Source organism: Toxotes jaculatrix, chromosome 18, assembly GCF_017976425.1.
Source record: "Toxotes jaculatrix isolate fToxJac2 chromosome 18, fToxJac2.pri, whole genome shotgun sequence".
NCBI classification, from domain to species: Eukaryota; Metazoa; Chordata; class Actinopteri; family Toxotidae; genus Toxotes; species Toxotes jaculatrix.
This window is the reverse complement of record NC_054411.1, coordinates 11,600,162-11,624,177: the sequence shown is the minus strand read 5'-3', so window position 1 is coordinate 11,624,177 and position 24,016 is coordinate 11,600,162. Positions and strand designations below refer to the sequence as shown.

General features: G+C 40.7%; 1 protein-coding gene across 1 annotated transcript in view; it reads left to right on the top strand.

Moving 5' to 3' along the window:
* Positions 1-16,242: 16,242 nt before the first annotated feature.
* fam20ca (FAM20C golgi associated secretory pathway kinase a) overlaps positions 16,243-24,016 on the top strand; it is a 34,298-nt gene continuing 26,524 nt past the window's right edge. The window contains exons 1-3 of the mRNA XM_041062866.1: positions 16,243-17,540; positions 18,163-18,347; positions 21,944-22,022. Coding sequence (XP_040918800.1) covers positions 16,981-17,540; positions 18,163-18,347; positions 21,944-22,022 — 824 coding nt within the window. The 5' untranslated portion in view covers positions 16,243-16,980. The remainder of the gene's footprint in view (positions 17,541-18,162; positions 18,348-21,943; positions 22,023-24,016) is intronic.

Below are 24,016 nucleotides of genomic sequence, written 5' to 3'. Positions count from 1 at the left end.
CTCTGACGCTTAATGGCTGACAAATATCAGCAGATTTTACTGAAATTAGCTCATCGCAAAATATTTACCATTTAGGGACTATTCTGTAGTTAACAGACAGCCAGCGTTTATACTCTATCTGCTTTAAGATGGAGTTTGTCTTCCCAGAGCTGCACCGAAAGAAACAAAAGTGATGAGCTCAACTGTCAATGGGATATCATGAGTCAGATTGAAAGTTATGAAGTTAAGACTTCATCTCTGATGGATTGCCTGGAATAACTTTTGGAGCTTTGAAAAAAGCAGAAAATAGAGCACTGAAGAGCAATTTCAGCAATTTTGTCCACTCCACCACAACCCTTGTAGCCATATTTTGTGTCAGTATTTTTTAGTATCAACCCCTCACCTAAAGTTATCTTTGGCATCAATCAACTTCACTATACCAATTTTTGTTCTTTCTTCCTTTTCTGTTTCCTTCCCCTTCATTTTCATCAGCCAGCCTGTCAGTCATGTATCTGTTCAATAATTCAGAACTACATTTTTCTTTCTTCATCTGATAGAGAGAAAGCGCGGCCTATTGGGGCTGCAGAAACTGCCTCAACCTGAGACTGGTCCGTGAAATTGGAGTGCCAGGCAGGCATTAACCTGGCTGAGTATGTACATATTAATATGCTCATTATCTGCAGCATGAAGGGACATGTGGTCTGTGGCACACCGGTGACATTCAAGAGGACACAATGCAAAGGCACATGTGTTTGCACTGGGAAATATGTGTGTGTGGCCACATCTTTAGCCCGCCACGCACACAGACACACACACAACAAAGCACACATGACCCAGTCCCCTCTCATACACCCACGCTCATTTTCACCATGTTCGGTTAATTCCATCAGCAGAAGGTGTAGGACAGTATTATTAATCATGTGCAGCTTCTGACAAAAAGCCAGCCACACAACCTCAGGAAATAAACTGTAACTTGTTTACGCAGAAAATTAATTCTCTGTCATGCACATCTTGTTTAAGAATTAAAGAAATTAGCCTGGGGTGAAGACATATCCATGGCGTGTGTTCGACCTTGTTCTCTGGCTGGCTGTACAGGGCTATATTAGGTTGCTGTAACAGGCCAAAGACAGAATGAATGTGCAGTATTACCAAAGGATAGGAATAGTTTGGAGGACACAGTGGAGGGTATAATGGGGAATGGCAGACTAAAACAAACAACAATCAAACACAATAGCTATTTTATGAATCACCTCACATTTTCAGAGACATTGTTTTAATGCTGCTCCTGCTTTTGTTTTTGTTTTTTGTTGTTGTTTTTTTTATTGCAATGCTTGAGCCTTGTGGGTCATTATAGATTTGTTTTTAGAATAGCATATCATACATATACTTTCAACCTGTGGTTTCAATCTTTTTTGTTTCAGTAGTTTATCTTAACTACTTAGGTTATCAGTTGCCCCTTTACCCCAGTGATTTTATGGTTAATGATTAACTCCTGACTGACGTACCTGAGCTCTGCCACAGATGCCTGTTGTTAGGATTATCACAGTGAAGAATCATGGGAGTTTTTTGGTTGAAGAGTGCTTAGTTCAGTCGTGCTTTATTCCCCTATCATGAAACACCACTCATTGTGTGGCGGGGTTATATAAGTACACACTGGAGGCTTTTGGATTAGCATAATGACCATCTGCAGACTTTAAAAGCTGTAATCAAGTTCCTCAATGAATCTATAAATGCTAATTAGGCTCATCGAAGACTTCATGTTCAAAAAAGAAAAACACATTTTAATGTGCCTTCCAGCACAGTTTCAGTGTAAAGTGAGCTGAACAAATGAATCTGTGGAGGACAAACACTTACTGAGAATGAAAATCTCTTCTTTTCTCGCTTTTCTTATATCGTATTTGTTTCTTTATCAAGAAAACATTACTTTTCAAAATGTTATGCAATACTCTTTTGATTATGTCCCTTAAAAGTTCTCCGTTTCTATTCTCAGAGCGGACATAAACACATTTACTTATAGCCTGACTCATTGTCCAGTCCATCAAATGTACTCCCAGTGGACTGGAGAAGCATTAGTCCAGCTCACTCAGCTTTCTGCCAGAGGCGACAGGATGGGAGGGATAGAACGTACGTGGCATCTGCACTCAGCCTAAAAGGATTAAAATTGTCAATCATCTTATAAAAGTAAATGCTCCAGAAACTGCCACTCCACTGAAATACTAAAACAATACGTGAATGATTACGGAGTGAGAAACCCACCATTGAGAGAATGTTTGTATTTTTCCACCTTCCATCAATCTTCCTCCAGAACTGACCTTTTTCTTGTAAGCTGCTCGGTCACCCAGCATGTCCTGGAAAACAGAATTCATGCAATCATGATCAGCAGTCCTGTTTTCCTAACAATAAACACCCTAGCACATCTCCTCATACAAGACATTACGCCTCATACAAGACGGTGTGTCAATACTCAATCACTTTTAGATAATCTTGACTTCTCATTGATCAAGAGAGTGGCTATCCCTCCTGGAGATCAATGATGAAATTTCACTGACACTGTTAGTGCAAAAATTGTTGCATTGCAAACATAATTTCATACTCATCACAAAAAAACAGCAACAGGCAACTGGAAAACACCTAAGTGCAAAGGATTAAACATCTAACAAACCTATATACCGATAACCCCAGTGGACAAATACAAAATGAACAGAGTCAACTGAAAAACCAACTTCAAAGAGTTATACACAAGAAAACAGATATCCAGACAAATATGACACATTTTTATCAAACCACTTGCAGCAACACGACAAGACAACAAAACTGAAGGAATTTGGGTTGCTACTTCACAACAGAAAATTAGTCTTTATGCTTATGATTTATTATTACACTTACAGAAACCTTATGTGTTACTACAGGGACCTTTCAACATCATTAACAGCTTCTTCATAATCAAACACTACACAATTACAACTACACTGGAACAAATCAAATATACTAATACTGTTTGAAGATGCTTGGGATTTTGCAGCCCAACATTCCCCTCTCCCAGTTCACGTTGGAAACATAAAATATTTAGGGCCTTAATATTTCTCCTAGGCTGTCAGAGCTCTTTCAGCCTTTACTAAACACCCCTTTACTAAAAAAAAAAAAAAAAAAAAAGAAGATGATTTCAAATGCTAGACAAAGCTCCAACTCACTCTCATTGGGCAAGTTGCTGCAGTTAAAATGAAAACCTTACTTCACGTTAATTGTTTTTGGTGCTGCCCAACACCCCCACTGACAAACAGTTCAAAGCACTTAACTCATTAACTACTAAATTTTACTGGAAACACAAAAAACCCAGAATCTCACTTTCAACATTACAAAATGGAAAATCACAGGGTGGCCTAGCAGCACCAAAGTCTTTCCACTACTTCTTGGCAAATCAACAACAGTATTTATTCAAAAGCATCCAAAAGCACTACGACAAAAACCCATGGCTAGAATTAGAACAAAATCAATGTAAAACCACTTCAATTGCAGATCTTCCCTCCCTAACACAATCAATCAAGAAGCTGAATTACTGTAAGAACAACACAATCTCCACAACTCACAGACAGCCTGGTGGAAAACCAATAGAATCACTAAATCACCACTAGCACCACATAGACACACCCCAGTTTGGCACAATTTTGACTGCAACCGCACAACACCCTCACTCTGCCTGCTGGGAGATGTTACACAAGTTGCCCTCCCAACTAAAAACAGAAACCCATTACTCATTTCTCTAACTATTGCTAAGAAGATAATAACATATCCGTTCAAGTTTTGGAGACAGGGTCTTGTCACCTCCTGGTCAGCCTTCTCCCAGGGGTCTGGAGCACAACCACCGTAGGGGGAAGCCCTGTATTACTGTACTCAAGACAGGATGCTATTTATTTATTTATTTATTTATTTATTTAGTTGTTTATCCATTAGCCCCTACAAATGTATTTAACATGAAACAAAACCAAAAACCCAGCTCCCATTTACCCAGCACACCCTGTCCCACTGGTGGATGGTGCTGACTGCACCAGTGCTACTACTGTAACATCCATCTACATTAAATAACTCGTTCGCTCGTTCACCAATAAAAACTAAAGAATAGGCGGGATGGGCCATGAAGCACAAGGAAAACCTATGGTGTTGAAGATTCATGTAGGACAACCCCAGGCATGGTTGTGGGTGGAGAGCATTTCCCACTTTGTCAGCAAGTCGCATAAAGCTAATCTGAGATACACCACATTATATTGCATTAGTAAATGTTTTATATGAAATATGTATGATACACGATAACATATGAAATATTAAATATATGCATTATGAATAGCCTATATGTCACGTCAGAATAATGTGGTGGAGTGGGTGATAACATAGTTTGCTGCACCACTGGCTCTTAGCCATTGCTCCTATCATATTTTGACCTTTACAGTTGCACAAACGAAAGCCTGTTTTACCCACAGTGTATTTCTGGGAAACGATATCTAGACATATGGTCCCTAAAAAAATTACTGTGTGCTTGAGTGACCATAAGAATGCAGTAGTATCAATAAAATTTGCGCAAAGTTAGAATTATTATGCTTTTTTTTGGTTTGCTTTTAAAAAATGGGAGATCTCTTGTTTAATTACTCAGAACATTTGTAGAAAAATAAAATGAGAAAAGAGAAAATGAGCTCAGTGTCGATTACATGCTTACCAGCTGTGTATGGCTTGGCAAATTAAAATGTAATAATTAAGAATCAAAACACCAGTAATAACTGGGGACATAAAAGTGACAGAGTCTTATAATTGTGGAATAATGTGTTCCAGTAAATGCATATTAAGCACATTTAGAAAACACTCTTACAGTATACGCTACTTACAGTATACAGCTATGAGGCCAATTGCAAGTTCATTCTATTTTATAATTTCAACAAATCCCCACATGTTCCCATTTTCTTAACTAATTGATTACATAACCTGTAGTGTGTTGGACATCAACCCACACATTTAATTTATTCAATTATTTTGGTATTTATTTTAGTATTTTATTTTATTCTATTTTAAATTTAACCAGGTTCCAGACAAAGAAAAAACAATGTGCAGCAGAGGAACTTTGGTTATTTTGTGATCACACAAGCACAACTGGAGCACAGTGGATTAGGAGTACAACATGGCTGATGTGATGTTGGGTCAGGCTTCAGTAATAACCTATTCAAATGGTCTGTTTTGATTTCACCTTTTCAAAGAGGGAATTGATCCTCACTTTAAAATAGACATGACACAACAGCACCATAAGCTGGCAAGGACAGATGGATAGATTATCTTGGCAGGAGATTATATATTTGATTAACACGTTGCTTTGTTCCTGTGAGAACTGTGATCTAATGTAGACCTACAATAAGCCAGGCAAAAGCTGGCGTGGGACATTTTGGCTGTGTGAGAAGTGAGCAAACATCAGCCAGGCCTTGATATTTACTGTATAGGAGATGAAATGTCAAGAGGGAGATTGATCAGGACTAAAAATAGCCCTTTGTCTGATTATGTGTTTAGAATCTGAAAATTAATCTTAGACCACTGACCTTGACAAAAAAAAAATAATAATAGATAGATAATAAATAGATGAAAAATCAATAATACAAACACACCCTCTTTTTTTTCTTAAAAAAATGTACTTTTTTTTTTTTACATAAAAAAACTAAAACTAAAATGTTATAGCTGTAACTGTGTTGGCACTGCAAAATGACTTAGAGAAAGGCCATATCAGTCGCAGTGAAACAAGATGGTGATGCAATATATCTCAGCAAAACATTACACAAACCGACAATACTCACAGCTCACTTACACAACACAAGCAACAGCAGCGACTTAAGAAAAAAATTTAAACAAGGCGAGGCAGTCCCTGTTCAGCTGTGTCAGGGCTGAAGCCTGCGTGGAATAGTTTGTTAGAAGCTGAAAGCTTTGACTCACTTCCTGTCATATTGATGACATGCAATATTGCAAATGTATCTTGAGGTGGAATTTCCCTTTAGACATGTGTCATGATTTCAACAAACAGATTGACATAATCTGAAATGATTACGATTGTGTGAGGACGCCCATACAGTAATTCCTTAAGTTGGCAGTGTCATACTTAATCTGATTATATCAAAATCATTCTGTCTGTCTGCATTGCATTTTAATTTGGTGATACCAAGCTCATTTTGTCTATTGCCATTGTAATGCACAAGCATGAATATTCATGGAGGACAGTTTAATACAGTAATTTCTTATGACGGTACACTAATTCCTGTCCTGGCAATGCTGAGAAATGATCCTGATGAGATGTGTTTAAACAGCATTCCCACCCTCAGCACATGCAGGCCTCAAGACTATCTCTATAATGAATATTTCATCCCAACAGATAACACAAACATTCAACTCCATTTGAGACATGAAGCAGTCAACATTTTCTAAAAAAGCTCCAGGAAGGCAGCACGCTATGGCCCATCCAAACTTTTAAGACTTCCTGGCACATGCACATACCCGTACAAACACACGCCCTTGTATCGGCTGCTCTGAGACACCCTCGGACCAAAACCACTTGTTTACTCAGTGATCCCATGTTGGCTTCCAGACCACAGTGACCTGGGAGCAGGGTAACTTTCTGTGGCCTTGCCTGCCCTGTAGCCACTGGCTGAGGATCAAGGCTGTCTGGGTTTGCTGGAAACACAACCAGCGAGAAACAAGGACCCAAACACTGTAGGAGGGAGAAAGTGAAACAGGCATGGACAGAAGATGCTTCTGACAGCACAATGCACAAAAAACACATCTGTAGCTGTGGTCCTGTCTGAAAGCTCCCAAAAAGTGCCCACTCTATTATTTCTAATGAATTATAGAGAACACTAATGTTATATATTCCAGTAATATAGTAACATCTCCCCAGAGATATTATGTGTTTTAATTGGTTTTCATCCTATTGTGTTCTATTGGTTTTCTTTTTATTAAGTATGAAGTAGGAGTAGTGATTCAGATGTTCAGTGCAAAACTGATAAGGCGTGGGATGATAAAAGCAAAAGTAGAGTCAGCAGAACACATATTGTACGAGTTAGCATAAGGTTTTGTTTATATTTCTCGAGAGGAAGGTATAAGATCGATGGACTGATGGTGCAAGGGGAACTGCAGAGTCAGCCCTGATATTGCAACCACAAATGCCTATCGACAGTTGCCCGAGGTGACCCAAAGGTCACCAGGAAATATATCGATCATACTCAAACTCAAGCCTAATTGGTTGGTATTGGCAAACCTGGAGGATGCATGGAGAAAGACTGTGTGGGATAGCTGAAAAATTGAGACGCATCAGACTGTGAGGGGCAGCCTTCCATAAAACACAGAGGCAAGTCCAGTGGACCGTCCAGATCTGTGTTCAAACAATTTGCCACTCACTAGGCAAGGATTTACACAAAATCCGAAAGAGTCTCAAATGTATTGCATCATTATAGCGTTAAACAACTTTCAGAGCACTGTGGTGTAAACAGGTTTCCCAACTGACGCACTGCAGCCTCATCATCAGGGACAGGGCTCACCTCAGCCATCAATAGGCAATTATTCTAATGCAATTAAACATGACTCTTCTTCTCCTCTTACAATCAATAACGATCATTTCCTCTAATCACAGGAAATGTGTCATCAAGGTTCAGCGGGGGTGTCACTCCTGTAATTAAGCCTCAACACTCCTCATCGTGCTCATGAAAACCACCGAGCAAACAGGCCACTCGCCTCCACTCCTTAACCTCATCCTTCCTTGGCAGCATCCGGTGCTGTATAATTATGGGGTTCCAGGATGAAAAGTCATGGCCAAACACAACATATCCCACAAGCAGGAGAGCCACCATCACACACACACACGGGCACTGTAATGAAAGGAGCCTGTCTGTTGTTCACTTGACAAAGCTAAGCTCTGTACGTGCGTGTGCGTGTGTGCATTTGTGTGCCTGCCATGTCTTTTTATGTCTGAAAGTTTGGAAGCATGGCCAACGCCCTGCAATGACCTATGTGTCAACAAGCGAGTGGGTGCAGAGCAGTAACAGGATGTGGCCCATGAGGGACGCAGTGGTAGGACTAGAGCCATGCCAGACTCTTGTGTAACAAACAGCCTGTTAAATCAGCCAGAGCCAAAAGGAGGAAGTGAAGGCCAGTGGCTACCCTGTTGCAGACATATCCTGCATGTACAATTAAATCAGCAGAGAGGGTTGCCACATCATCATACAAGCTGTCTGTTGAGTTGAGTGTTCTGATGACCCGCAACATGTCATGCTAACCTGGCACCGCGAGTGAAACCATCGCAGGGATATCTTATCCCAACAAGAGGCAGATCATAGAGTACAGATGAACTTTAAAACTAGAGTGTGAAACATACAATATCAAAAGGTGGCTATTTATCCATTTCTCATAGAATAAGATGTCAGACAGCAGGAAGCCAGCACTGACTGTTGGTTGGATACAGGAAAGAAACAGTGGTCTACAATGTTAAAATCCAGTGTTGACACTCCCATTCAACCCAAGCATTTAGGGGCCCTTGCACTCCTGGACAGCCTCCTGTCCATTTTGGACTTCCTGTACAGGTATTTTTGTCCCTCTGGCCCTGTGCCTTAAAATTAGCACCGCTACCTTATGTGTATGACCTCATTGGCCCATGATTGGACCATGCCAAGAATCTCTGGGACTGCACACTATACATTGCACTGGTCTATTAATTACCTGTATCCCAAATGGACATTGATTTGGCATTGATTTGCGTATTGGCCATTGGGAGCAATTCATCATTTTACCCTATGTACTGGATTTTATTTCCAAAGCATCCGAAAACCAAGGCAGAAATACTCTGATTCTAAGACTTTTGTATGGCCAGCTAAAGGCAATATCCAAAACATGCATTATTGAAAGTGACACCTCGCTAACAATATCATCATTATTCACTCATGCGCATTACTTTTGTTTGGTTGAGCAGTGATCCAGCTTCAGCCCTGCTGGAGGAGATACAGCCCATGATCTCTCTCTGAGGCATCACATTCTGATATCCAGAGAGCTAATATGACAGCATATTACCACTGCAACCCAGCTTACCAATAACCTTGCTGAAATATAAGATTCTGTTCTGCTGCAGTGAGTGGTCACAGGCCTGTCTTCTCCCACTGTTAGGGTATTACTGTCATACCTTTGGACAAGGTGTTAATTTAACCTTCCAGGTCACTGAATGTGATCTTCAGCAATTGTTATTTTCATTTTAACAATATGCTTTGTGAATGAGGAGCTGGAGGTGCAACAGTGATAAATTACTTTCAAGTTTAAAGTGCAGAGTGATTAAATTAGATTCCTGTAAAAAGAATAACGACCAGTAAGTCAAATGGAAATTGAAAACATATTCTTTTCACCTCCTGTTCATTTGCAAGCTGCTTAATTTAGGGCGCAAGTTGTCTGCTCTGGTGAGACTCACTAAGCCTTCGTTGTACAAGACGGCCACCACACAAATGTGCATGAACACACATAGAATCTCATTTATGTAAATCCAGAGAACCAGAGAAGATAAGATCTGACCCAGGATAGATTGACAGGGGCTTATCTCTCTTTCCACACAACATTAAAGAACAAATGCTGCACTTCCAAACCAATTAGCAGGCGTGTGGCCCACTCAGTCATTATTGTGCTCCTCTTCCAGGTGTGTCAGCATCTGATGTCAGTAGAGGAAAGATGATGCTTTTGTTGGTAATTAGTCAGCTATTAGGCCCAACAATGAGAGTTCATGATGTTCAATCAAGACACTCCACCATGAACAGATGGTTTTAAACAGTCATCGATGAAGTTCATGGGAGGCGTCTAAATGATTGATTCTATCAAGGAACAAGTACAGAACACATATTCAACAGCTTTAAGCCCCTGTAGACAATTTTATATTTTCAAGGCAAGATCAGTGCAGTGGTGGTCAGGGTGGATAGCAGTGGTACAAAGTACAGGACTTTGACATGGAAGTTGTGGTTCGCATTCATGCTCCCCAAGTGTCCCCAGTGCCTCAGTAGAACCATAAAGAAGTTTAATAATGCTAGTAACTACCAGCGGATATTATAGACAGTTGCCAGATACATAAATGAACTAGATATCCGCAACATTTTAATATAAAATGTAATCTGTGTGGCAACGTGTTTCCTTCAAAACACAAACCAGTTGCAAATTAGCACCAGAAAGCAAATTAGTTGCTTGTGCTTGTCTAAGAGACAGGATAGATAGTTTTAGGTGAGCCAGGTATTAGTGTCAGAGAAACTGTCTTGTTACTGAAAGGTGCTGCACATGCAACTGCCAATATGTTTGGCAAACAGCTGTGTGGCTTGGTCAGCTGTCCTTAAAAACGACTGGCTCAGTGAAGAAAAACTCCTTAAGTCATTTCGAAGGCATCAGCCTAAATCACAAACAGAGGCTGCAGCAGAGGAGAGAGTATCCCTTAGATTCATGTAATGCTTCAGTATGCAGTGCTTCTCTCTCCACAGAATGTGTTGAATCAAGAGCAAAATAGAAAACTCTCTCAGTAAGGGAGCACTCCATAGTGAAGTGTTGACAGTAGATGTGTTCACTTTGTTGTACTTTTGGTATTTTTTTTTTTGCTCTTAAGCAATCTCTCAGCAGGGTTGGTAAACATGAGTGCGCTCTGTGCTGCTCACTTATGTCAAGTTACATCATTTCTTCTCCACCATTTGGGCAACCAACAGGGGATTGGAGCATATTCCAGCATGTCCTTGGTGCAGACAGGGTAACACAAAGTCACCAGTCTATGGCAAACACTCAAATGCTCTCATTTACACCCACAGGAGTCATCAATTCACCTACAATGCAGTTCTTTAGACCATGGAAAGACACACACACAACACAGAGAGAAAACCACATGGAAAATTAGGATTGTCATGTATGTCTTTGCATGTAAAATGAAAAAAAAAATTGTCATCCATCACCCTGGAAAAAATTAGTTCATTTGATATTGATAGTCACCTCAGAGTAAAGTGAAAAAGACAGACATCTGTCATCTGGCCTTTGATAGTGGTATGAAGTGGGACCTTGGGTGACAACAAGATGTCAACTACTTTGTCAGTGGATGATAGACCACCCGAGCACTCTGATGATAGATGGGCCAGTAGCTGCTGCAACACTGTCATATCTCTTTTAGTAAAAGTCCTTTCATGCGCACACACACATGATCACGTAAAGCACATACAACCATCCTTGCTGTGCCTTCCAAGGTCACACCCTACTATCCACTAATTTAAAATCCCTGAGCTCAGTTTTGCTCTTTGAGCCCCACGTGATAAAGAGATCTACACAGCGGGACCACTGTACCGCTGTGCGTGACGCCAGTAGACTCATTATTCTAATTCTGTGTCATGCTGTGATTGGCCGAGAGTCCAAATGAAAGACTAATACAGTCCATGTGCCAGAGTGATGCTTTATATTGAAATTCATATTACACATTAGAAAGCATATAGCCTGAAACATTGTTTTCAGCATATTCCATTTGACACTACTGTAAAGTAATTGAAACTGAAAGCATGTAATGATGTCAAATTTAAAGGCACAAATTTCAATCACCGCACACACACACACGCACACACACACTACGACTAATTCTACTGTTGCAACATGAAGGAAAACAAGTCAATTTAAGGGGAAAAAGGAGAGTGGGAGAAAATAGTTCTGATTAAAACTGGGTCTGAGCAAAAGCAAATTTCACTGAGTTAGTAGGTGGATTTTTTTTTTCAGCTTAAAGTACAGACACCTACAGTCAGTGATGGACCCTTTTCACACAATGTCCCTCACAAGTCCCCAAAGAAGTCCATTTTCAGCTTGTTCTCAGTCAAGTGAATAACTTTTACACAACACCCTCCCTCCCTCACACTCGTTCTCTCTCTCTCTCCTTCTCTGTCCATGACTCGCACAGCCACACCCTCTTCTTCTTTTAACATGCCAGCATTGCCCAATGACAAGCCATTTGTCAAAACACCATTTTTATTGCTATTACTCGGTCACATTACTCTCCAATTATAACCTCTATATTTGTGACATTTGCACAGCCATTTATCCCTCAGATTGAAGTTAGCTGTTAACAAATCATCAGGCTCATAAAACTGCCTAACAGGGCTTGATATGACTGAGCTTATGGCCTTTTACGGAACACAGTGATAAAAACAGATATATATATATTTTTAATATTGCTCCCCAGAGAGATATTGTGAATGTTTAATTAATTGGATTCGGAAATAAGTTTTGCCCTAATCAGGTGCTAAAGTTACCCGTCTGTGCTGTGCTATAACCTTGATTCTTGCAGACTAGTTTGACATTGGTGAGGTGGTCTGGAAGTTCAAGTTGAACTTTGCAAAGTCTGCTTCCAACCTGAGGAACAGATGAGCACAAGGGTCAAACATTCAGACGCGCAGACAGACACAAAGATATTCCTCAGCGGAATCCGATGGGCCAAACCAGACCAGAATCCAGAGTGAGCGCTGATTTATTTATCCTTAGTTTGAACTCATCTGTTTCTCCCTCTCCTCCCTTCCCATCTTATTTTAAACACAAAGTGAATCATTCTCTAATACCCAAGACTAATCAAAATGGTATAAGACCAGGTTCAGCTCTGAGATGGAGAATGACTGACTTTGGGTCCCCCTGTAGCTGAACTACTCCCTCATTCGTCACTGCTCCTTCCTTGGGTCAAAGGTTTCCAAACTCTTGCAAAAAAAATTGATGCAGAGAAATTGCCCTGGGAACAATGCCCTGGAAGAAATAGAGTCTGTATAACCTTAAAGCACTAGGCCATCATTTTCTTGAGTTGAAAATATAATATGATTTGCTTCAAAATACATTAATTAATTATTACTGACCACAAAACAGGTCATATCATTTTTTTCTCAGAAGCACATTAATGGATTATTGCTGTAGTGACGGTTTATCATCTTTTCTACAATCAGTTATCTGTGAAGGCTAATGCTACAATGGGCCAGATGTGTTGATCAAACATGTTTATATGTCACTTGTTGATTATTTTCCATGGAAAAAAAAAACATAGCATAGATACTTCAAAGACAAAAACATCAAAGTGTGTTTATTCTTTTGCAGCATCTTGTGACTTGTTAGTGTGTCAGATAACTGTCAGATGATCTCTGCAGCAGCACATCTGGCAACAATGTGTGCACATTGTTGCTCCAGTTCTGCTAAAACAATTAATTTAATACCAGAAAGTGACTTAAGAATTGAACGGTAAAATTAATTGGAACCCATACAGAGCAGCCATGCTGGATGTAAAAAGACCAACATGGTATTTTCATTTCCCTCCTGGTGCTTTATAAAATGTGAAAACACTTACAACTAATTTTGGAGCAGTTTTACCTTTAAACATTTCTCAGCTATACTGAGATAATTTCACTGAAAATGATACAAATTTGGCTCCTCAGTGTGAATCCAAAGCCAAGGAGACACATCATTTCTGTTGCTTTCTTTGGGTCCTTTGGACAAATTGGATGCATATTACTTTTTTGTTACCTTCTTGACATTATAAGTCCACAATTTAGATGCAAATGGCATCCAGTCTGAATCTCTCAATTTCCCTTTCCACAAGTGCTCTTAATTGCTTTGTTGCCGAGAGCATGAATTATATAATTTCTTCATAATGAACATATTTCTTTTTTCTTTTTCTGACGGTCACCGTTTGCAAAAAAAATAGGTGTAGTTTAACCTTTTTTCCAGTAAATTAATTTTTTTAACATTAAGTTCTAGTTGAGTGGGTAAAATCCAAGGTTTTGAGAGCAGACAACTGAATTTGCTTCTAGTGAACAATCACAAATATTGCCTCAACAGCTGATATACAGTAGATTAGGTCTGTGCTCACTGGCAATATACTTTGATGTTGTGTGCCAAAATCAACTGTAGCATGCTCACAGGCTCAGACTGCTCCCACAATCAAATGTACAAAATTTCTCAAATGTGGCTAAGTTTTACTCTTTGAACTGAAGCTAATTATATAATTCATGAATACCTTTTTAGTATCAGTGGATTCTGACGTGTCTGCACGTGCCAATTTGTTTTGTTTGGAGCGCAAGATGAATTGGGACAGCAGGCTCGCCTTTGGGAGAACAATTTGTTTGCTTGTTAGCTTTAAGATCCTGTTTAATTTAGATGCACAAATCTGGCAGTGGCATGAACTCAGCATCAACTCAGTGCCCCTGGGAGGAGGGGCAGAAGCCAAGTGAAGCTCTTCAAATCAAACCCACTTGGTGAGCCTTGTGTATCACACACACACACACACACACACACATAAAAGGAATGTGCATCATTTCTATATTTCTTGCTTCCTATCCTATATCCTGTCTGCATTGTGACAAAATGGCTAAAGAGACTTTCTGTACTTTGTGTATTTTTGTCTGGCAGTAAAAAGGCCTACAATCGCAGCTTAAATGAACTCCACGGCACTTAAAATGCTTTTCATTTAATCCTGTGAAGTCTCGGAGAAATCTAGTCCAGTCCAGCTATAAGTGCCAACCGCAGTAATTGCTGCGAGTGTTTTGTCCCCCTGCAGTTTAAATGAAAGGTTTGTTGCACTTTATCAGTAAATAGAGGAAATAGCTTCTGAGAAGGCAGGTAGGTGTGTTTTGACTGCAAAACATCCGAGGAAGAGGATTAATGTTTGTGGACGATAAATAACCTGATTAGGAACCTTTTGATTGGAATTATATTGATCAAGTTTTGAAAACTGTAAATGTCTAAAATAAAGTTTAAGGGGGCAGCACAGAATGAGCCATGAAATTGGCTAAACTTTTAAGATTAAAGACACACGCACATTGAATACAATGGAGTATGTATGGTCAGCACCACATTATAGATCAGTGTCCATCTGAAACAATTAGTCTGTATTTGCATTTAAATGTATCCAGATATATTTTAAAACATATTTTTCATATTATGGTTTTCTAGGCTTCACATAGATTGTATATATGTTTTCTTACAATGCTCACGGCTTTCAACAACTCACCAAATAAAATAGCAGACTGGCGCTCCCTCCAAACAAGCACAGACAGGCCAATTGTATGGGTGGCTGATATAGGAAGTCAAGTATCTACTTGTCAAAAGCACAATATATGAAAAGGGCACATTATGTCAAAAGGCACAAAGGTAGGTGCATTTATGAATCTATATGCAGTAAATGGTCAGTTTACCACATGAACAGACTGATAAATGCTCTTGTACTTTTGCACAGTTTGACATAATGTGCATTTGTGTCATGACTAGTCCCTAAGGGGGCTTTTTTTCTGAATCCTTTTTGTTATGTTTAGAACTCTTTTGTGGACATTTTGTGGACATTGTTTGGGTCCAAGTCCTTGCCCCCATGACACATTTGTGGTGTTGGATATTATAACTGGGTACTGACTGGCGACTTCCATTAACCATTGTGTATTCATCTCTTTTCTTTCACATATGTGTGTAAAATTGTTTCTTTCTATTTGCATTTGTAAACTTGTTTGACTCAATTTATGTCTTCCGGGGTTGTTAAAGTGTTTTTGGCTCAAATGTAACTTAATTAAACTAATCCTGATTTTTGACAGCCATAATGAGCTACAGTAGAAGATGGTTTGGTGTTGGGCTTATATTCAGTTGGCCATCAACACAGTTTCCAAACTCAGTTTTAGCTTTGTTTGTTTTTTTTTCCTGGCTTATTGTCAACATTATTTTTAAATTATTTGTGTATTTAATTGCTGTAGTGTTATACAGTTGTTGCTGAAACAAACTACTGTTAAAAACAAAGTACAATACAGTCACCTGTAATTCAGTAAACCTGTCATGAACATGACAGTGAGTGCATCAGCGATTCCTCATTTTGCTATTGACCCCTAGACTCGTCCTCAAGGAGCCCTCGAGGCCCCCAGAGTCCACTCAGAGAACTAAAGGCTTATTTTGCACTTTGACGAATTCGTACATAGGTAGGGTATGCACACACGGTCTCTTAGATCATATATCTGCAGCATAGTGTTTCAGGTTGTGCCAACGCCCCCTGGCTGCCTTCAGAAGAGTTGCAACCTCAAATGGTTCCAGTCCACAGCTTTTCCTCCCTGAAGCTCGCCTTTCATGTCACTAGTGCTACTTGTACGTGCAGACGCAGCCAATCTCTTCCTCATGACGCCACCGAGGCTGGGCTCAGAGGGCTCCGATCATAATATTTAACACACCCACCCTGGATGAACACTTGGAAAGAAGACAAGGCAGTGTTAAGAGGACAAATGACAAACAGGATCCGTGCACCTGCCAGCCGGTCCCTGATTTGACTTCAGCGAGGCTTGCAGACAGCAGCGGCTCTTGTCAGGACGCGGGACAGCATCCAAGCATCTTTGCCACGGATCACCTGTTATCTTCGTGGATTTTCTTCCTATTCTTTTTATTTTTTTGATTAAAAAATTATCCCAAATCGGCTACAAGGGAGGCTGTGTTTTTATGGACTGTATCAATATCTCTGGTTACTTTTTCCCCCACCACCAAAAGAGACACATTTGATATGTAACTCCGTGCTGGCAGCAACACAAGGAAGCAGGTTTGAGGACGAATTTCGGTGCTTTTTAACAGGACTCCCCCCTCCTCCCTCTCTCTCTCCCTCCTGTTACCTTTTCTTAACGATTTATTTAGTGGTCCGTCCTCCTGACACTGTATCCTATTCAGCAACGCAATGAATGAGGAGCACTTTTTGAGCCGCTGCCAGTGAAGTGTCCGGTGCTCACAATGTGTCAGGGTGTCCACCTGTGTGGGAAGAATTGGGACTATTGTAAACAATAAAGACTGGGCGCATCATGGAGTTCTTAACATAGGCTGACACGCATAATGTGTGCAATGATCATAGTAAATCCTCAAACCAACACTGCTGCTTTGTCATCGAATAACACTGTTGGACATAAATGTCGGTGCCGTAAGGTGCGCTGCGCTTAAAGCTTAGTCAGTGTAAAGAGAAATAAAATGATCAAGATGATATTGTTTCGTAAATTCAGAGTGTTGATACTCATGGTGTTTTTGGTAGCGTGCACCATGCACATCATGATAGACTTGTTACCAAAACTAGAGAAGCGGGCGGCGGGAGCGGACAGCGGGGACGGCGGCTGTCAGTGCGCTCATCACCCGGGCGGTGAATCGCAGGGCTGGGGGAAGCAGCGTGCCAGGTCGGCGGCGGAAGCGGGCTGGCCTAACAAGCACACGCTGAGAATCCTGCAGGATTTCAGCAACGAGCCGAGCTCCAACCTCACGTCCCATTCCCTGGAAAAGCTCACAGCAACCGGGGAGAGAGCGGATTCCTTCAGGCGGATGAGACCGTTGGCGGGGAAAGCCGAGAACCACAAGCCGCTTATCGGAGACGCGAGTGGGGGTCGGACCGTCCCTGCCCACGGTGTCTCACGACTGTCTGCTCTGTTTGAGCATCCCTTATACAAGGTTGACCTTCCTCCCCTCACGGACGATGACACTTTGTTTAACGTCAACACTGACATCAGGTTTTATCCGAGAGCAACAGGGAACCAAGGATGGTAAGATGATGGGAATCGGGTAAACTTCTGGGGTTACAAGTGAGACAGTGAACAGCCAGAATGTGATTTGTGATGAGAAGCTTGAGGGTATTTAAGTAAGAAGTTCCATCAGTTTTTCTACCTATCTATCTATCTGTCTGTCTGTCTGTCTGTCTGTCTGTCTCTGTTGGTGTCTATCTGTCTATCTGTTTAAATATCATCAAGCAGCAGGTCCTTCCATCCATCCTGTCAGTTTCTGTCTCTCTTCTGCCTCCAGTGTAATGTCCACTCATCCATTCGCTGCATCCACCCATCTCTCCTATTGTCATGCCATCCTGTTCATGAGGGCACACATTTTATGAGTTATCATCCTGATGGATTTTTCCGTATACTTGGATTATCCATAGTCAGTCAAGCTGCATTTTAAGCCTATATTCATCAACATTAGTAACATCTGTGTTACTAAGAAGGAGTGTTCTGTTCCAGTTTCTTCAGCATCACTTGAGTCTGATAGTCTATATTAAGAGAGTGCAACAAATACTGTAACCATCTATTACAACCATCTAAAAATAATCTTAACAAGAATCTGCTTGCACCACAACTTCTTGTTAAACCACCTCTCCTCTCCTCTCCTCATTTTCAGGCACAATGAGGAAGGGAACGTTGAGGAGGAGGAGTTCTCTCCAACGGGAGAGGTGACGGCGGAATCGTACCCCAATTGGTTACGTTTCCACATAGGGATCAACCGCTATGAGCTGTACGCCAGACACAGTCCTGTGCTGGACGCCCTGCTGAAGGACCTGGTCACACAAAGGATCACTAGCGTGGGTGAGTCAGTCAGGGAGAGCTACGTAGGTGTGTGTGCGTGTGTGTAGAGTGTAGGTGATGGTAGGATGTATGTTAAATGTACACAGGTTATCCTAAGTATCAGGCCAAGGACCAGTATTGGTTATTTGTTACCTATTAGATGTTGATGTGTGTTGTTCAGCATTAATGTGACGGAGGTTTGTTCTTTACATCTGCAACAACAGTCCAACTGGTAACTCAGATAAATTAATTTAATTAATACAGTATGTGGGTCAGCCTAAAATTTTAGTATCCATTTGCAGGATAAATACAATAAGGAGTATTTGTACTTTTATTATTAAAAAGACAGTATCAGTCTTTAGAAACTCACACTGGTTAAACCCTAGTGTGAGATATGACTTGTCTGAGTGCACCATGAATCACCATATGAGTGTTCTTCTGTGTATCATATGACTATGTGTGAGAAGGTGTCCACAGTCATACACATCTGGTCCTAAATCTGTGTTCATCTGGGATTTATATAGATCCTAGCAATCTATGTTTATCAAATAATGTGGGCGTGTCAGAGAACATTGCGTCTATGTGCCAGCATGTTGGTTAAAATGTGTCAGTGCTGCTAAATGACTTGCTTGTAATGATATACTTTGAAGTTTTGTTTCTGTTGAAATTCATTCAATAGCTTTAAAGTGTTTAAATCCCCTAAAAGAAAGAAGAGAACGATCACTAAAACTTTACATTGCTACTTAAACATTTTCACATAAATTTAATGGCGAAAATAAAGGGAAAGGACATTTGAAAAGAATTTGCCTCTTCCAAGTCTGGATGTCTAAACATTGCTTTCATTCCTAAACATCCATTACTGTCTGTCGTTTGGAGATACTTTGCTTTTAAACCAGCCGTGAAATCGGTGCAAATTTCTTTCAGAACTGAGAGAACTCAGGCATTAAGACATTACACTGTAGCTGCAGAAAGTGGGCAAAGTAAAAATATGTCACGGTGCAAAACTGCCATTAAAAATGAGCCTTCTTTGCAAGTTATTTGACTATGGTCTGTGCTTTGTAAAAGATAGCTATAGTATGAGACTTATCTGTATTATTCTCCATTGGGTTTTTTTTTTCCATAAATGATACACTATAAATGTACTTTATTTTAGTTTTTAACTGGTCATTATATTGATACCATCTTGGCCAAATCTTTGAGAAAGGGTGTTTGTCTCTTTGAGAAAGTGCATGTTGATTCTCCGTATCAGGTGTCGCATTATTAGTCCCTATATCTTTCACAGGCAGCTCACAACCATTCATGCTACACATCTCAGCCTGCACTTTAGTAGTTTGTATGTATTTTCTGTCCCCTTCTGTTTGTAGTATATAAACCATCAGTCTGTGCCCAGACACACCTATAAAAACAGTGTCTGTCTGCAGAAAAGAAAACCCAGTGTTTTGTGTGTGTGCCTGGAAGCATGCGTTACAGCTTTTGTGCCCCATAATTGGTGCACACACTTGCCACTTATCTGTCTCAGTGAAATTACAAAACAGAGGCAGCGTTAGAAAGTTTCCCTGTTCAGCATTTTCTCTGCAATAGCGCTCCCCTCTCCCTCCATCTCTTCCCTCCTCTGTGTCTATCTCTCTGTTGGGGCAGACTGTGGCCTTTTGTTCAGTCTTCAGCTGGACTCATAAATCATACGCACAGTACCATGAGGTGGCACAGGTGAGAGCAGGATGGATTTATCATCACAACACAGGAGGGGAATCTGATGTTGGTGGGTGAGGCCTGGAGCTTTCTGAAAGACCAGAGAACATGAAGGCGCAGAGGCAAAGACAGGGACATTGATTCAATTGTGGAGAAACAGAGCAAGAGATAGATGGTTAGAGGAACAGGAAAACATACATTCACTCACAGATACTGAGACAGATGGCCTTTAAGAGAATCAAAAGAATGTCTTGTTGAAGTTCACTGTTGTTCATGTGTGGTTGCATGTCAGCGCAGATACAATCCAGAGAAACAATCAGCTGAGCTTTGCCTGGGTTTTCCACAGGGGGATTACCTTTTGTAGTTTTCGATTAGAAGCAAAATTTTATCAGCGGCCGGCACCGAAGAGTGAATTGAGGTCAGCTCCTCAAGGATTGTGGCTTATGGGTTCAAGGTCACAGCATTAAAACATAGTTCAGTCATTTGCAATCTCTCAAAGGTTTTTGGCTTGATGTATAGCTAAACCAAGTTTAAAGATTACTCTGGGGCACTAGCCACTTGACCTGGCTTCAGCAAATCTGACGCATGTGTAGGCCTAATACTCTAAGTATATTCTTTGGCTTTGATTTCACTCAGCATCCATCCTCTGTCGTAAAGAAAAGCAACTGACCTGAGGTTATGTAGGTTGTACTTTGTGCAACAGTGTATGTAAAATTCAAAAGCTTTTGAAAATGAGTCATAGTAAATGGGGAGGCTTGCCAGCGGTGAGTAAGATTAAGTGAGACAGACAGAGCATAACAGAGAGAATACGAGTAAAAGGATGACATATACAAACAAAAAAGAAGAAAAAACAGAAACAAACCGAGAGAGCTCTGAGAGAAACGGCAAGAGAGTCAATAAACACTAAAGACAGCTCTGTGTAGGGGGTAGCGAGCAGCCAGCTCCTCAGCCAGGAAGCCAGTCAGTAAGTGGGTCCACTGCAGGGGGCTTATGTTGATATTGGGGTTAGGCAGAAGCGCTGTGTTGTGTAATATGCTCAAGTTAATGCGCTGTAATAAATGGACAAATCCCCCCAAAATCCTGTCCATTATGACAGAAACACAAGGCATTTAGACAGGCCTTGCGGTCTCTTTGTTTGAGTTGGACGAAGGCGGGAAGCTCACAGCGAGGCTCCCTCAATCTCTTGGAGACAGCATGGACATGAGTGATAGTCGGAGACGTGCGCCCCCGGCCCCTCTCCCTGGGTAGTGGTCAGTTTGTGGGAGTGAGACGGGAAGTGGTCGTAGAGCGTGTAACATGCATGAGGAATTGCTGACAACATATACAATGCATGGAGGCTTACAGAGACTGGTCAGGTCTGTTGTGGTGGATGTGCATGTATAGATTTTCGATTTTCAGGAAACTAATATTCCTCATCTTGTGATGCAAGAGGATTTTCATCTCTGAAGCAAAGTATTAAGTCATACAACAAATGCTCTCTGATAGGACACTGCTGAGTTGTAGTTTCACTGGACTGGACTGGACTGACTGAAAGTGAGGGGACTGTCACTCATCCACTGTGGATTTTTGGTCTGTCTCACAGTCAGAGTCAATCTGTTACACACTCAGAAAAAAAATGGTCCATTTCCACATTCATCCCTCCATCAAATCCAGAACCAGCCATATATTAGTAGTCAGCAGATGCTTTTCATGCCACAGTTGCACTTTGATTGTACAGTGCCTGGCAAATTGGTCAGCAGATGTGATAGCTCTATTATGCATTCATGCAAAATTGCGTTCTCCAAATTGGCAAATAAGGGAACAGCTGTGCATATGTGCGGGTGTATTTGTGTGTTTATGCTTATGTGTTTATGTGCGTACGAGTAGTGTGTGTTTATGCTTCAGATGGTTTAGACTGTGGTCTGACATCTCGATTGTTTTCTTCCCAGCCATGAAATCAGGAGGCACCCAGCTGAAGCTCATCATGACTTTCCAGAACTATGGACAAGCACTTTTCAAGCCCATGAAGTAAGTAGCACAGCAACTGACTGCATGATAGCACAGATAAACTACATTTATATATTAGCCTTCGCCACTTCCTCTGGGTATTACAGATATTATCTAATCTAATAGCAGTTTCTAGGCTTTAAACACATTTCCCCCCTTAAATAACTAACATCAAAAATCTGTTTGATACACTAGGTTTGATGTGCCCACTTGTAATGCATATGTTTCAAGAGGGCTACACAAAATCTCATCTGAATTAGTGCCAAGCACTGCCGCTGCATCTTTTGGTGTGTTCAGATACACAGCTCTCCCCTCTGTGTGATCTTTTTCTGATGGGGAATCGTCTGTTTGCTTTTTAATTAACATCAACAGGCTTATGTGTTAATTAAAATGAGCACTGAGCCATCATGAGGACGTCTTTGGGGAGGCATATATGCTGGCAAAGACGCGTTGCACATGAAAAAGAAATGCCCTCCCTCTCAGCTGTCGGTTAGTTTTGCCCAATGGATTCCCCATGCCAACAGGGATAAACAGTGTCCAGGCCAATTGGGCTGCAATCAGAAGTAATTGCTCGGGAACCTGGTTTGATTGCTATGAAATGCAGAATGGTTTTTCTACATGAGAGCCTTAGTGGAGAGGATTAGATCCTGAAAGAAAGAGATGGAGACCGAAGGAAAGAGACGGATAGAGAGGCTGTATGTGTGTCTTTACTTGCAGAAACGGTGAGTGATGCTTGTGAAAGCTCAAAGTGTCACATCATGATGACCTGCACAGGAATAGTTTGTGATTATTCTTTATTTCAAGTGAACCAAGCCCATTACCATACCAGCCAAAGTCACATTAGTGGGTGGATAAGAAGTCCAGGCCTGTGAGTTCAACATCAACTTGAAAATGAATGATGAAATGTTGCTACTGAATATCTTTATCGTTTCACTGTCAGGGTTTGAGTTATGGAGAGGCTGCAAAGTTTATTCAGAGTTTATTCACCTAGTGTTTGGTGTTCATATTCCTTATTCAGCTCCTCTTTACCTGAAAGCGGTGCAACTTTTTCCCTTAATATAAAACAGCAGCGGTAGGCGTTCAGTTTTGTACATCTTTGAATGAGTAATATTCTCTGTGTCCTAACTTGACATTTCACTTCAAGGTCAATCAGTGGTTGAATTTTGCTGCCTGTTAGGGTATGTTTACAGAATTGGCCTCAGAGAATATGGTCCAAACAATGGCAATCTGAGCATCTATTATAGCTTTCAAACACGCAAACAACAGCACCCAGCAGGCATCATTGGGCATAATCATATCTAACAAGAACTGAGATTACCCCGTGTTTGTGCGTGTCTGTGTGAGTATTTTTGAGTAGCTATTAGACTGGACTAGACATTAAGGGGGTACTTCTAGGCAACATGGACAACTGGACAATAGGAGCGCATGCATGAGTAGCATGTATGAGTATAAGTGTCACGTCGGGTTCTGGGCTGGTGCTCAGACGGCCTTTGGTATTAACAGTCAAAGGAAAAAGTCAAGCATCATGAGTCGTAATCCATAGTCTTGTTAAAGACGTGTAGATCACAGGCAGTTTTGACATGCAGAGCATATATAATGAGTCCCTTGGGAATAAAGGTTGTGTCAGTGCGTGACATTTCATTGCAACTCATTAAAAATACTAAAGTGTCGAAACTTGCTTTAGACTTAAATTGGTTGCTGTTCTGAATTTTACTTTCATGATAATGTCAGTGATAGAATGGTACATCTCTTGGCACATTTTTTAATCTACTTTCAGGTGATTGAAAGTTTGAAGTCTTAGGTTCAGATTTATGAGAGTCTATAGGGTATGTGAATTAAGATGATTAAATTATATGTTCTCTGAATTTCATTTTAAAATTTAAATAATGGTGTTAACTTAGCAGAAATTGGACACTGTGTCCAGTAAAAGTACAAAAAATGTAAAAGAGAAGATCTGATTTCTTACAGTAGATATAAGTAAAGTAGTCTCTTTTCCCAGCTGCCCTCAGAAACTA